The sequence below is a fragment of the Mytilus galloprovincialis genome, chromosome 11 (assembly GCF_965363235.1).
Source record: "Mytilus galloprovincialis chromosome 11, xbMytGall1.hap1.1, whole genome shotgun sequence".
NCBI classification, from domain to species: Eukaryota; Metazoa; Mollusca; class Bivalvia; order Mytilida; family Mytilidae; genus Mytilus; species Mytilus galloprovincialis.
In genome coordinates this window covers 68,554,773-68,568,801 of record NC_134848.1, presented here as the reverse complement: position 1 = coordinate 68,568,801, position 14,029 = coordinate 68,554,773, and the positions used below count along the sequence as shown (strand labels likewise).

Below are 14,029 nucleotides of genomic sequence, written 5' to 3'. Positions count from 1 at the left end.
TAGCGGAGGGATTAATCGGGTATTTGCGACAATCAAATAATTATTTGATACCATCTGAGCTTAACATAAAAAATATTGTTATTTCAATTTTAATGAAACTGATAGATAAGAGAGTCAAACCGAACATTTAAAATCTGGCATATATAACGTCTGCGTTTGCGCTTATGTTTTCATATCATCAATTGTGAATTTTATTCATGATATTGGTGACGTTTTATAATCAAAACTAACCTTAAAAACAATGTTGCATTATAATTATTGCATACAACTGATAAAAGCAAAACGAATCATGTTCTTCGCTCAAAGTTATTCTCACTTCTAAACGTTGAAGTGCTCAAACTGTCAACGGTTACTACAGTACTAATATGTTCGTTTTTAATACACATTTTAGGTGGTTATGGTATGTGCTAAATAGTTCATACTCCACAATTTATTTAAAAGTAACCATGACATGTTTTCATTTAAAGTCAAAATATGTGTTTTGTTATTTCAAATCATGCGGACTCACAGATATTTCTTGATTTTGAAAATTACATTTAAGAGTGCAAACATACGGATTATTGATTAGATAACTGTACCACACGACAAAAACGTAAAATTTGTCGTCTTCGCTGAAGTGTTTACACGCATGTTTTGCATCTTTTTCGTTCAATCGTTATCTCAAGATAACAATAATATTTAAAAAAAATGATATCAAATTGTTAGTCAGTAATTAATAAAGTACTTACCGTATTCCATCTTAAGCGTTTCTGAATAACAATTGGAAAATTTTGATTTATTTCATACTGATTATTATAAGACATTTGACATTTGACATTTGGGGTGATTACTTTAAGTTTCGTTAAAATTAGTTGAGAGTAAAGTTTCAGAATGTGAACTTAAATGACACTTATACATTTTGTGCATTTGAGAAAAGAGTTGTAAATGACCAAATAAATAATAGCTCAGCTATAGATCAGATTGAGTGAGTTACACAAGTACGCAGCAACGTAAAAAAACATTATTTGAAGTTTATTTTAAGTATTAGTTGAATTTACAATTGCAAGTTTCAAATGATCGTTTTATTTCATTTCATAAATTAGAAACTTAAAAATATTGAATTGAGAAAACCTAAAATAGGTGTCTATATGCTAAAATTCGTCCTGTAAGCAGAATCAAAGAATGAGAAGCGGTCGTTTGAAGTTTGACGGCACATATTGTAAAAGTGTAAAGTATTTGGAACTGAATTTTAGAATGCGTACATAAAATATGGAAAGTCAACAGATAGGTACAGATATTTGTTTTACACATTTAATGATATTGAGTACGAAGATGGACAAACAATTGTTTTAATTTGCATAAGGACAGTCTATTTGAAGTTGTATGTGATCAGGATGATTTTCGTTATAATTATAATTGATTTCTTATCACCTATCAGTGTCATCAACAGAATTTACTAAATAATTATTGGACACTGCATTTATGAGTTTATCCCAAAGCATCTATTTATAGATGGACTGGTTTATGATACACGAACCGGTTATATCCCGCTCAGTCAAGTGAAAAAAAATTAAACTAATACATATATGTCCATTTTCTGGATCATAATTTATTCAATTTAAAATAATGTCGTCAATATAAACATGTAGCTGATTCTTGAAGGTTACTTGTATGTGTTTAGGTTAAATAAAACGAAACCCTTGTTAACTCATAAAGAGAAAACCTTAAACAATATAATTATCTTTTTGTTTTGAATTAAAGAATGGGACAAAGAAGAAGAAAAGAAAAAAAACCACCAAGTGTGATATTAGCGTCAAACCAACAATGTTGTCAGAATATTTATCTCTTTATTTGTTTTGTGTCAGTTTGATTTTGTTTCTCAGCTGCAGTTAAGGTTTGATGTTGCAAGTCCGAATTGGAAGTTAGTTATGAAATGTCTGCCTTTCCTGGTCGACATCGGAAGTTATAACAGGGTTCACCTATTTGCTATATATAGATGTTACAATTCTATTTCAACATTTAAATACCTTTTAAAAAGCAACATAACAATCAACAAAAAATAAACTGAATGGGTGTTGTTTTTACACATAATACATCAAAACATAACTTAAGCTGATGAAATAAAATCATTATACTGTACATAAAACACCTCATATAACATGGGCGAAACATATGTTTTGATCTTCAGTATGGAATCTTTGAACATCAGCATAATCAGTTTGGGAGAGAGTTCTTTTATTGAAAATCGTACTTCATTGCCATTTTGGTAATCTTTCTTATTTGCTGTTATCAGGTTTAATAATTATATGATTGCTTGTGATGAACGCCACTTATATATATTGTGGCGACAATTGCTTTATTAGTAGAGTTATCTGGATTGCCGTTAGAGAAAATGCGACGATCTTTGAAAGGAAAACTGGCAATCCTAGGCGTGTGTGTTGACAAGGAAATACGAAAATACTTGGAACAAAACCACAGGAATATGAGCACAAATAAAAACATATACAAATAATATTAAAAGCGTAAAATTTTCAATAAAAAATAATTTTCGTAAAATTGTCATTGAATTCTATATTTTAAATTTTACTGGATACGATCTTCATAAATTTTAATAAGATTGATTTTTCTATGCCTTATAGTGTTTTACCAATTGAACCATGTTCTTCAATAATTGTCACTTGATGTCATTTGAAACCAATGATGTAATAAATAAGAAGACCAATGAATCATTCCAATATAACTTACATTTAGGTTACAATAAAGAAAAGTACCATGTTTGAGTATTACGTGAATTATATTGATACTGCGATTTATTATAATCAAATTTACTTAAATTATCATCTTCATAAAACACGTAGTTTACATAAGTAAATGCGTACATGTAAATATAAAATACCATACGTAGTACAAACATAACAGTCAGGTCAACTCATCCTCCGCTTCCTTAAACATTTCCTACCTCGTGATATATACAGATACAAAGTCTTATCTGTGTAGTTTAAACCCCAAAGAATCTAGTGAAAGCGAATGGTAGAAAACATATAAATAACTCTGTCCGAGCTCTGTCCGAAATCTTTATCTTTATTGTGTCGAGGATTATCTGAATTGTGGGGGAAAACATAATTGGTAAGTTGTATTCTACTATTTCAAATCTCTTTGGCGTGTCTTTTAATCAGTGAAACATTAGTTATATCGTAATAAAATGTTTAATTTTCGTCTGAATTTTCTTTCATTTCATTAGTAAACTTCACGTATTAATGGAATGCATTGATATATCAATATGTATTTAACTTACTTGAGCAACTGTTATATTAAGATAAGGACCATTGAACTAAACTATATACAATAAACTGTATAACATACGAACTATATCATTATTTCAGACTGTAATATCTGTGATAGCGATGGATAGGAATGTATTGAATTTCTGTCGTCTTTCTGTCATCATCCTGTTGGCATCACAGTGTCTTTGTTGTAAGTTGCATTATTTAACGTTTGACATTGATACATTGTAATATTAATTTTACAAGTATTTTTTCTAACATTATCAACTCTACATTGTTATACCAAACATGATAAGACTCATCAGTGACGCTCGAATAAAAATATTCTAAAGTTTGTAAACAGTTTCTTTATAATTATGACCATTTCAATGATAATTCATGTAAACACAGAAGTGCTGACTAATCCATTTTTCAATTATTTCAGAGAAAGTTTATCTCACTTCTAACATCATATCTCAGTTAAATATATCAGTGACAGTAAAATGATAGCGATAAAGATTTAAGTAATATATAAAGAGATGGACAGAGAGAATAAACTAAATTTTGTAATAGAGGTAAACGAATATTGTTTCATTTACCTGGGGTTGCCATGTTCATAGAAACGGATGAATACAAATATAATGTGTTTGTTACAAAGGAATTTAACGGGTGGCCGTGCTTGGACTATAATCAGATCGATGTAACTTCACAATTTAAGCTATTTCATCGAACGATATGCATCACGGGCACGCTACTCTTTGAAATGAAAATAACACTTTATATAAATTATATAAGTTCGATCAAATCCCTTTTCGATAAATTTCTAATTTCCGGCATGTATCGAAAAAATAGATTATATCGTGTTTAATTATAAGGGATAATATACTAATAAAGGAGACATTTTTACAACTTTTAATACTATATGAAAAGCCGAGTGTATAATAACAGTTCTCAAGCATGCATTTGTACTTGTAGACAAATATGACATGTAACATACTTTTCTTCCTTCGTTGCAAACCCACATGTAATGGGCGAATGATATTTTTTAACAGCTAAACATGGATTCTATTTTGACAAAAAAAGTCGACATAAAATAATAACGTTTAACACATGTTTAATAACACTTAATCTTGAAATGCATTTAGATATCTCTGCTCTGATATAGGACCAAAGCATTTTAAATACCAAGTTATAGAAATGATGAATCAAAATGTCATATAAACTACAAAATGTACCAATATTACCAATGTTATTTCAACAGATCGGGCGAACCTTATGTTTTAATTTGCATAGTGTGGGGTTCACACATTGCCGATTATTGTTCCCGTTTGAGAGCAGACAGCGATACGACACGAAAAGTGAAAAAGTCGCATTACTCAATTATCTGGAATGTCCTATCATTGTCTGCACGCAGTCGTATAAGTTCGTAACAGATTCCTACGGGTCGGGATGGGTCCGAATAGTTCGGCGAAGCACCCCGACAGTTAGGTGCGTCCCGTAACATTCGGGGAAACTCAGCCGATTTTGTCTAGTCGGATTACAATCGTGCCTATGTCGTGACAGATTCTGCTGTATTGGATCAAAATCCTAACAATGTTCTGTGTAATCTGGACGATGTCCTGTGGAACGGGAATGATCTGGAGAAATTTTTCATTGCTGTTTTTCTGCCGGTTGAGTCCAGATTCCATCCAGATCTTGTCGATCTCGAACCGTTTTTGCCGAAACCGTTCCGGAACAGTCCCGTTATTAATACAAAATTCGTCAATGATACCCACGTTAGAGTCCCGACAATTACAGTATACAATAGGACTGAGACCAGACAAAGCCGTTTACAATGCGACAGAGCGGACCGTGATAGGATTATGTTTCGACAGTACTTGATCATCCCGAGTAAACCGACAGTTTTCGAACGGATAACTTCCGTCAGCGTCGGTTCACTGTCAGGTCGTTGTCTGATCTCTGTCGGATTTACGTTGCGCACGATGTTCCTATAACACGACGTTACACCACCACGACGTCAAAGAAAGTTTTGTGAAACTTTTCACGTACATTTATTCAATTTGTAAGTTACGTTTGCTTTTTTTTTATGTACTTGGTTGATTCTAAATCTGTCTTTATTAATTTTGTGATGTCTATTTACCATGAATCTATTTACCTCAAGTTGTGGAAATTGATTAAATAATTTTTACCCTTAATTCACCTTAAAATGTTGTATTGTCGTAAGTAATGAACTTGAAAGAAGGAAAAATGGGACAGAAGTATACGGTTTTCAATAAATGAATTATAACAAAACTTTAATCGCAGGCTGCTAAAATGGCATGGTGCATATCATCTGTCATTGTACATTTTTCATATCTTGATTCAACCCTAATACAAATATATCATACACTCTGCAAGTAAATAAAAAACATATTTACCCCTGATTAATTTGAATTGAATTGTATTAAAAATTTGCTTGACACATAACTTGTCGAAATACAACCATTAAATAAAATTACTATAACCCGATATTGAAAATTATTTTCCCAGTCATTTGAAGTTGCTTGCTTTTAAAATGTACTAATCTTCTCCTGAATCGTCCGTATAATACGGGGTTGCATTAATTCAATGAAACTGTTTTTGTCGCTGTTTCCACAAAGTCTTTTAGTTACCTCCGTTTCATGCACAACATGCACCGTGGTTATTTTTTTCGACAACCAGCAATTTTTTTTAATTTCACCACGCGATTCGTTTTAAGTAACAGGAATATACAATGGAACAAATTTTGCACATGTAACGTCGAAAAAAAAGCGTTTGTTTGGGTTTTTCGACGTTTTTCGACGTTTGGACAAAATGGCTACCGTTTTGTAATGTTTCGTAGCATTTTATTCCTATAAGACCCAAACATGCAGTTAATAAAAAAAGAATCTAGACTGTATGTACTTTTCGTGTATCTAACTTTTGTTTTGGTAAATTATAAATTACTTATTGAAATATCAGGTAATTAATTGCTTGGACAAATGAAATATCAACTTGGACAAAATGGCTACCGCTTGAAAAACGACTGTGTAGAGATGGTTTTAAAGAATCTACAATTTTTGAAATCACGAACAATGAGGCAAATGTTTGTTCTTTCGGTAGATGTTATAATTATCTCACATTTTGTAGACATTTTTAGCTATGTCTACTTATAAAACTACCTTTCAGCCGTTACGTCAACGAAAAACGTCATTGGACAGTTTTCCTAATCCAGCTTAATATGCAGCCACCGAGTCAAACGAAACACGACAAAAGAACGGCTTTAATTTAACCGAGAACTAACACACTTCGTTGCTTCTGCCAAGTTTCGGGAAGATCAGAGAATAAAAAATAGGATCACTATACATAAGAGATAAAACAGTTGTTCAAAAATGTAACGTTGGACATCCGTTTTTTTCACATAGCTTTGTTGTATTAATCCTCAAATATACTAGATATTACTAAACATATGACCAAGAGCTATAAAAACATAAAGGAAAACATATACTGAATTAGTTTTTATAGTGGTTAATGTTTGTTAACATTTAATTTGTTTTGCGGAGGAAATTTCGAAGATTCTTTTGTTAAATTATAGGGGTTGTAGGAACAGCGTGCGTGACGTTTTTACATTCGGTAGAATCGGGACGCAGTCGTGACAGACTCGGTCGAATTTTACCAGGCGAAAGATACAAATTGGATTAGAAGCGGATTGAGAACGGGATTATCGGGATAAATTCGCTTGGAAACGGTTGAATATTGACGGTTCCTGAACAATATCTGATTGTTGTCGTGATTAAATTATTTGTTTTACAAATTTTAATTAAAGTTTGAATTTCCATCCACGATTCACAGGATCTTGATCAGACTTTTGACAAATTTTAATCGGGAATGGTCCTGTCAATGACGGCAGTAAAAATCACGAATGTGTGACCCCAGCTTAAGGACAGTCTATTTGAAGATGTGTGTGATAAGAATGATTGTCGTTTTAGTTATTTTTGAATTCTAATCACCTATCAGTGTCACCAAAAGCATATACAGAAGACATGAGTGTATGATATGGTACGAGTTACTGAACAGTTCATTGATGAGTTTATCCAAAACTTCTGTCTATAGATGGACTGATCTTAACTAAGCGAACTTCTTAAACCCCGCCCACTCAAATGAAATAAATCTAGTAATACCATATACATAAAATTTTAAAATGTCTTTTCAGACCACAACTTCCAAAAACCTGAATATGCATTTGATTTAGACAATGCAGGAAATGCAATTAAAGGCTTTGTTGATTCTGGAGTAAAAGAAGGATCTAAAGTTCATGTTAACCCTGTTCAAGGTTACCAGTTCTTAGAAGACGGAGAAGTTGTGAAATACCTACAAGTAAAAGTCCGATCAGGAAACGTTACTGGGGTAGGTTTTGTTTTGAATGTTAAGTAATAGAAGATTAATATCAGTGAAAATATTGATATAACACTTGGTTATGAATCTGGGGCAATTCACCTATAGAATGGTACAGTACCACTAAAACTAACCTTTAAACCAACATTATAGAGTTGATGCACAGAGCCAAATCAACACTGACAAAAACTACCTAAAAAATGACTACTTAAAACCCAAATTATTAAAAAAAGAAACGTTGAAAGCTGTTAATGGTAAATAGAAAGACAAACCTCTAGAAAAAGAACTGTTGAAATTGACAACTTGGTGGTTTCAAATAATTAAACAAGACATTTACCAAACAGAAAATAAGATAATTGATTTCTTAAGAAAACAAAAAACAACAGCAGATTTATACTAAATTTAAATAGATTCCTTAAAAATATACTTGAAGGATGAAGAATACGTTGTAGAAAACACCAACGCATTTAGAGTAAATGAAAAGGGCTACATCATAGTGAATAACACCGAAACATTCAACCACTTTAAGGTTTTTGAATTTTATGTAAGTATTGTATATTGTAAATATGACAAAGAGACAAACAGGAAAGGCAAGGTTAAGGGTGACATACTCAATGATATGTATATACAATGAAAAAAAGATGCTATAAGACAGCTGTGCGCAATACAAAATAAATTCAAACCAGTTTAAACATTAGTAGTTTACGTGCTGTGGTACTAAATGATAACAAATAGTTAGAAAAAAATGACATTACGTTTTCAGTTGTGAACGTCCAGAAAACATGTTAATAGTCGATATTTATCTATCTATAGTAAAAAAAAAAGGAGATGCGGTATGATTACCAATGAGACAACGTATAATTCACAAAATGAAAACAATTACAACGAAAAAACAAAAAGACTAAAATATTTACAAACAAACAAACGAAAACAAATGATATATATATGTTCCAGACCGTATGAGTATTTGGACCGTACGCGTACGGTCTGGACCGTATGCGTACTTTTTAAAAATACTCATACGGTCGGACTAATATTAAGAAGTTGGTGAAGTTTATTAAATACAATGCATATAACAGATCAATATAACGTAACTCTCAAATTGATATAAAAAAGTGCAATTGTAATTGAAATAAAAACTTTATATTTTAACTATTTAACAAATTCACGCTAATTAAATTTGTTAATCTCTAGTATAAAGCATGTCGATCAGTAATAGTTAACATTAATTGAATAAGATCACTGAAATTGAAGATATCGGAAGTAAATATAATGTGAGAGAACAACTGTTTTCGAATATTTATCAACTTTACAAAGAAATGCAAATGCAAAAGAAGATGCATAAACTGCAAACATTTAAATGTAAAAAATATTACTTTACTTGTGGAAGCAAGCGTCACCTTGGACGAGAGTCCCAAAATTTAAAGGATTCAGATATATACAATTAAAAAACTATTTAATTTCAATTGTTCGTTTGTTCAATTAACACATCTAATTGTAATATAATAATAACAATTTATAAAACTAAAAAAAAAATTGTTATATAAATGTTTGTTTAAATTTAACCCATATGATGACATGTATGGCTAGCTCGTACTTGACCATACGCGTATACTCATACGGTCCGACCGTACGCGTATGGTCGGACCGTTCGAGTATACGTATACGGTCCGGACCGTACGCGTACGGTCCAAATACTCATATGGTCTGGAACATATATATGTTCCGGCCCATATGAGTATTTGGACCATACGCGTATGGTCATGACCATATGCGTATACTCATATGGTCCGACCATATGAGTATATACTCGTTTGGTTATTAACGGGCCGGACCATATGAGTATTTGGACCATATAGGTATTTTTTTTAGATACATTACAAATGTTTCAAAAATACAACAACCTTTATCTAAAAAAAACTATGAAAATTACATGGAAATGTAATAATTTTATAATTCAAATGCTAAATAAAAATTTGATATTGATGCCAAAGTTAGTTTTCACCGCTAATTGCATTCCTACATTTCGGCTTAAGATGACACTTACTTCCACATGGTACTATATTTTATGTTGTTGCATTTGCGCGTGTTTGTTGTGTACAATCGTTTTCAGTTAAACCTCTTGCTTGCGAGTGAACAGTTAGATTGACAACATATTTGTTACGTTCGGAGGACGTGTTTTTCATCAGACTGTCGGTATTCCAATGGGAACAAACTGTGCCCCTCTACTTGCCGACTTGTTTCTTCATTATTATGAGGCTGACTTCTTGCAGGAACTTCTTAGGAAGAAAGATAAGAAGTTAGCAATATCCTTTAACTCTACTTTTCGCTACATAGATGATGTTCTTTCACTAAATAATTCAAAATTTGATGACTATGTGGAACGCATCTATCCAATCGAACTAGAGATAAAGGATACTACAGATACAGTTAAGTCGGCCTCATATCTTGACGTACATCTAAAAATTGACAATGAGGGTCGGTTGAAAACAAAACTTTACGACAAAAGAGATGATTTCAGCTTTCCAATTGTGAACTTTCCATTTCTAAGTAGCAACATTCCAGCAGCACCTGCATACGGGGTATATATCTCCCAACTGATACGATATTCCCGTGCTTGCATTTCCTATCATGATTTTCTTGATAGAGGGTTGCTGCTCACAAGGAAGCTATTAAACCAAGAGTTCCAAATGGTGAAGTTGAAATCGTCCCTTCGTAAATTTTACGGACGCCATCACGAGTTTGTTGACCGTTATGGAATAACCGTTTCAGAAATGATATCGGATATGTTCCTTACGTCGTAACTACAATCCCCTTCCCTTTCATGAATGTGACCTACCGAATTAGACTATTTACCGGATTTGTTATCACATAATCAACACGACGGGTGCCACATGTGGAGCAGGATCTGCTTACACTTCCGGAGCACCTGAGATCAGCCCTAGTTTTTTAGTGGGGTACGTGTTGTTTATTCTTTAGTTTTCTATGTTGTGTCGTGTGTGCTGTTGTTTGTTTGTCATTTTCATTTTTAGCCATGGCGTTGTCAGTTTGTTTTAGATTTATGAGTTTGACTGTCCCTTTGGTATCTTTCGTCCCTCTTTTAGACTCATAAGCAGGTGCAGTGATACCGAGGCCATCCCAATGTGTCTACGGTGTTTTTAAGAAGCTCTGGATCTTAAATATCGTAACATGACTGCAGTTAACCGTAATCACAAATGAAGAACATAAACTATGGTCCTTGACAGTCACTGCTTGTATAACATACAAAAAAGAAGATGTGGTATGATTGCCAATGAGACAGTTTATTATAGAATTTTTTTGAAGTTATCTCCCCAAGTCGGCATATTGCCATTCACTCGTTATTACAAATCGGTTATTACCATCGGTATAAAATGTGCTTATTATAATTTTGATTAGTGAGTAAAATTAACTAGAATGTGAAACTGCTTATTAAATATTTTTGATCGGTATAAAATCATTTGTCTAATGCTTAGTCCGTATCTGTGTGTTACATTTTAATGTTGTGTCGTTGTTCTCCTCTTATATTTAATGCATTTCCCTTAGTTTTAGTTTGTTACCCCGATTTTGTTTTTTTGTGCATGGATTTATGAGTTTTGAACAGCGGTATACTACTGTTGCCTTTATTTGACATTATAAAATTATAATAGAATAACCTCTATATACGATACTGTCTTTTTAATGATGAGACAACTAAAACAGTCAAACCATGTGAAGAGTTTTAAAGTCTTAAAAGTAAATGTGTAACATAATGTTAATTACACCGACCATACGCGTACGGTCGACGGACCATACGCGTATGGTCGGACCATATGGGTATGGCCATGACCATACACGTATGGTCCAAATACTCATATGGTCCGGAACATATATATAGCAACGATCGACAACTATTGCGCTGTAGGCTCTTAGAATGACAGATATATACATAGGGAGGCGGAATAAACCAATCCTCAATTGACCTGTAGTATTTTGTTTTTGTATCTTTATTTTTTTTAATACATGTAAATTATATATATATAGCCGTATTCCCTATCAATGATTCAAAGAAAAAAAGGTAACTCCTTCAAGAGAAAACAATGTAATAATTTAACTTTGTATTTTATACAGGTTCTAATGTTCAGACTTGCTGATGTAGTTTCGGATCCAGTACCGTTTATTGTTGAGGTCATTTAAACATTTAAACCATTTCTTTTATCTTAAATCAAAATACGTGTTTTGTAATGTAATACACTTTGACCTAAACATTGGTTTGTTTCCAATATACGGTCATTGTATTTATTCATCTTAGTCCTGAATGCGGTTCGATAAAATTGCTCCCCTTGTTTATTTCGCTCTCCTGTCAAATCATGTAATTTCGCTACCTCCAATGGTAACCGCTACAACGATGGGTGTCGTCAAGAAAGACACGTTTAAAGGAATCAGCTAGGAATTAGACGATCACCATTGGTATAGGTCAGTTGTTTAATAGTTGTTGCATTGGGATAAATGCATGTTTTGGATTAATTCATAATCAGGAATAGCTGGGAAGGAAAGAAACGTGTTGCTACGTGAACCCGGAAAGGCAGGGACGAATTTCAAAAAACAAATCTAGAGACGATCATTCTGAGTGTGCCACCTACACATTCAAACATGTAGACAAGCACAGTATTCCCTATCTATGTAATGTGTTTTCATAATTATGTGATATAGGGCAAAAAAAGGTAGCAGTTTTTTGTGTCGTGTTGTTAAGCATTTCCAGGGGAGATAATGTTATTTTTCACGGTGTGTTTGATAGGTTTGTTACATTGTAACAATATATAATACACACTGATAAAGTGGATTAAAATAGCCTCTCACACTCAATTAACTGAATTTCAATTATTCTATTTACCGTAGTGCTATTATATAAGACTTCGGAGGTTCATATCACTAATATTAAACGTTTTTATATTGGATTTTTTTTTACTATTGTTATTGAACGGTTCATAGTAAAAAAAAAATCCGATAAAACCGTTGAATGTAAATATGAACCTCAGAAGTCTTATATATTGTCCTTTAATATAAGACCTGAGGTTCATATCATTTACATTCAACATTTTTTATCGATTTTTGTTTACGTTCAATGTTGAACGATTCTACGGTTCAACATTAGTAGTAAAACTGTTTTAAAAAATCCGATAAAAATTAATAATTCAACATTGATAGTAAAAAAAATCCGATAAACATGTTGAATGTAAATGATATGAAACTCTGAAGCCTTACATTATTGGACTATCGTTTATTAGTTCTTTATTTTTAACTAAATGTTTTTTGTGGTGTATAATTATTACAAAAAAGAGGGTCTTTTAAAAACACCAAAATACCTTTAAAACAATCCTACACTATCTGTTTACAGAATGAGATAAGTATTTCGTATTCTAAACCTAGTTTTTCTCACATGTTTGTTAGATATGTTGTAAATACATACAAATGTTTAGTACGTATACCCATCCCCTCTATTTCAATTCATTAGTTCAAGATACAGCTCTGTCAGAAGAATATGCAATAACCTAACATTGATAATTTAGCTAACAATAAGTTCAGTTCATCTTTCTAACAAGCGAAGACCAATGAAAATATTTGATATGATTTGAAAACATGGTCAATTAAGTAGGATCTTGTGGTTTCGTAGACATAAATGATAATTCAACATTTTCGATTTATATTTTTTTTTATTTCATATTCTAGTATATTTAATAACATGTTTATATTTTGTGACGCATCTGATGTATAAATCCAGTGCCAGATCCTGGAAAGAGCTCTTAGTTCCGATCCGTTTGTACGGGGAACATGTGGTTGCAACCCGGCCCCTCTTTAATTGCCTGTTCGATTTTTTGTTTGCAGTGTCGAAAAGGGAGAAAGACAGTAGTTTTATCAAGAAGTTATGTGAAAGTTCTGCTATACATCTGACAGTCAGGAATAATTCTGAAGTACACATGTCGACTAGAGGCATGGAACTGAGAGGAGAGGGTACCAGATGCTTATCTGAGATTCCAATTTGAACTAAAGAAAGCAATATATAAAGATATGTTTGAGAAATAATCTATAGGAATAAAGTTATGCCACAAAAGGAACTTCTTTTTTTATATACAGAATTTGTCAAACGTATCCATAACATCTAAGAGATGTAAATGCATCCTTTATAGCCTTGTAATACTGATGGTAATAATTTAGATAATTTCTGAGATAATATAGCAGTACCATTGGTTTCCCCTTTCTCCTTCAAAGAACTTGATCATCTGAACTCTGAAATTGGAGTCCTGTTCAAGAACAGTTAAAAGAGCATATGCTTAATTTTCGTTATTTTTTAGAATCATTATTTTTTTTTAAATGAAACAGGTTGTACATTCTACATT

At 32.4% G+C, this 14,029-nt stretch overlaps 1 protein-coding gene across 1 annotated transcript; it reads left to right on the top strand.

The window, feature by feature from the left end:
- The first annotated feature begins 2,935 nt into the window (after positions 1-2,935).
- On the top strand, positions 2,936-11,933 carry LOC143052686 (uncharacterized). The gene is made up of 5 exons (XM_076225752.1): positions 2,936-3,105; positions 3,363-3,453; positions 7,453-7,646; positions 8,068-8,178; positions 11,763-11,933. Exons 2-5 carry the CDS (start codon positions 3,384-3,386, stop codon positions 11,826-11,828), a joined length of 441 nt encoding a protein of 146 aa, XP_076081867.1. The 5' UTR covers positions 2,936-3,105; positions 3,363-3,383; the 3' UTR covers positions 11,829-11,933.
- Positions 11,934-14,029: the final 2,096 nt, after the last annotated feature.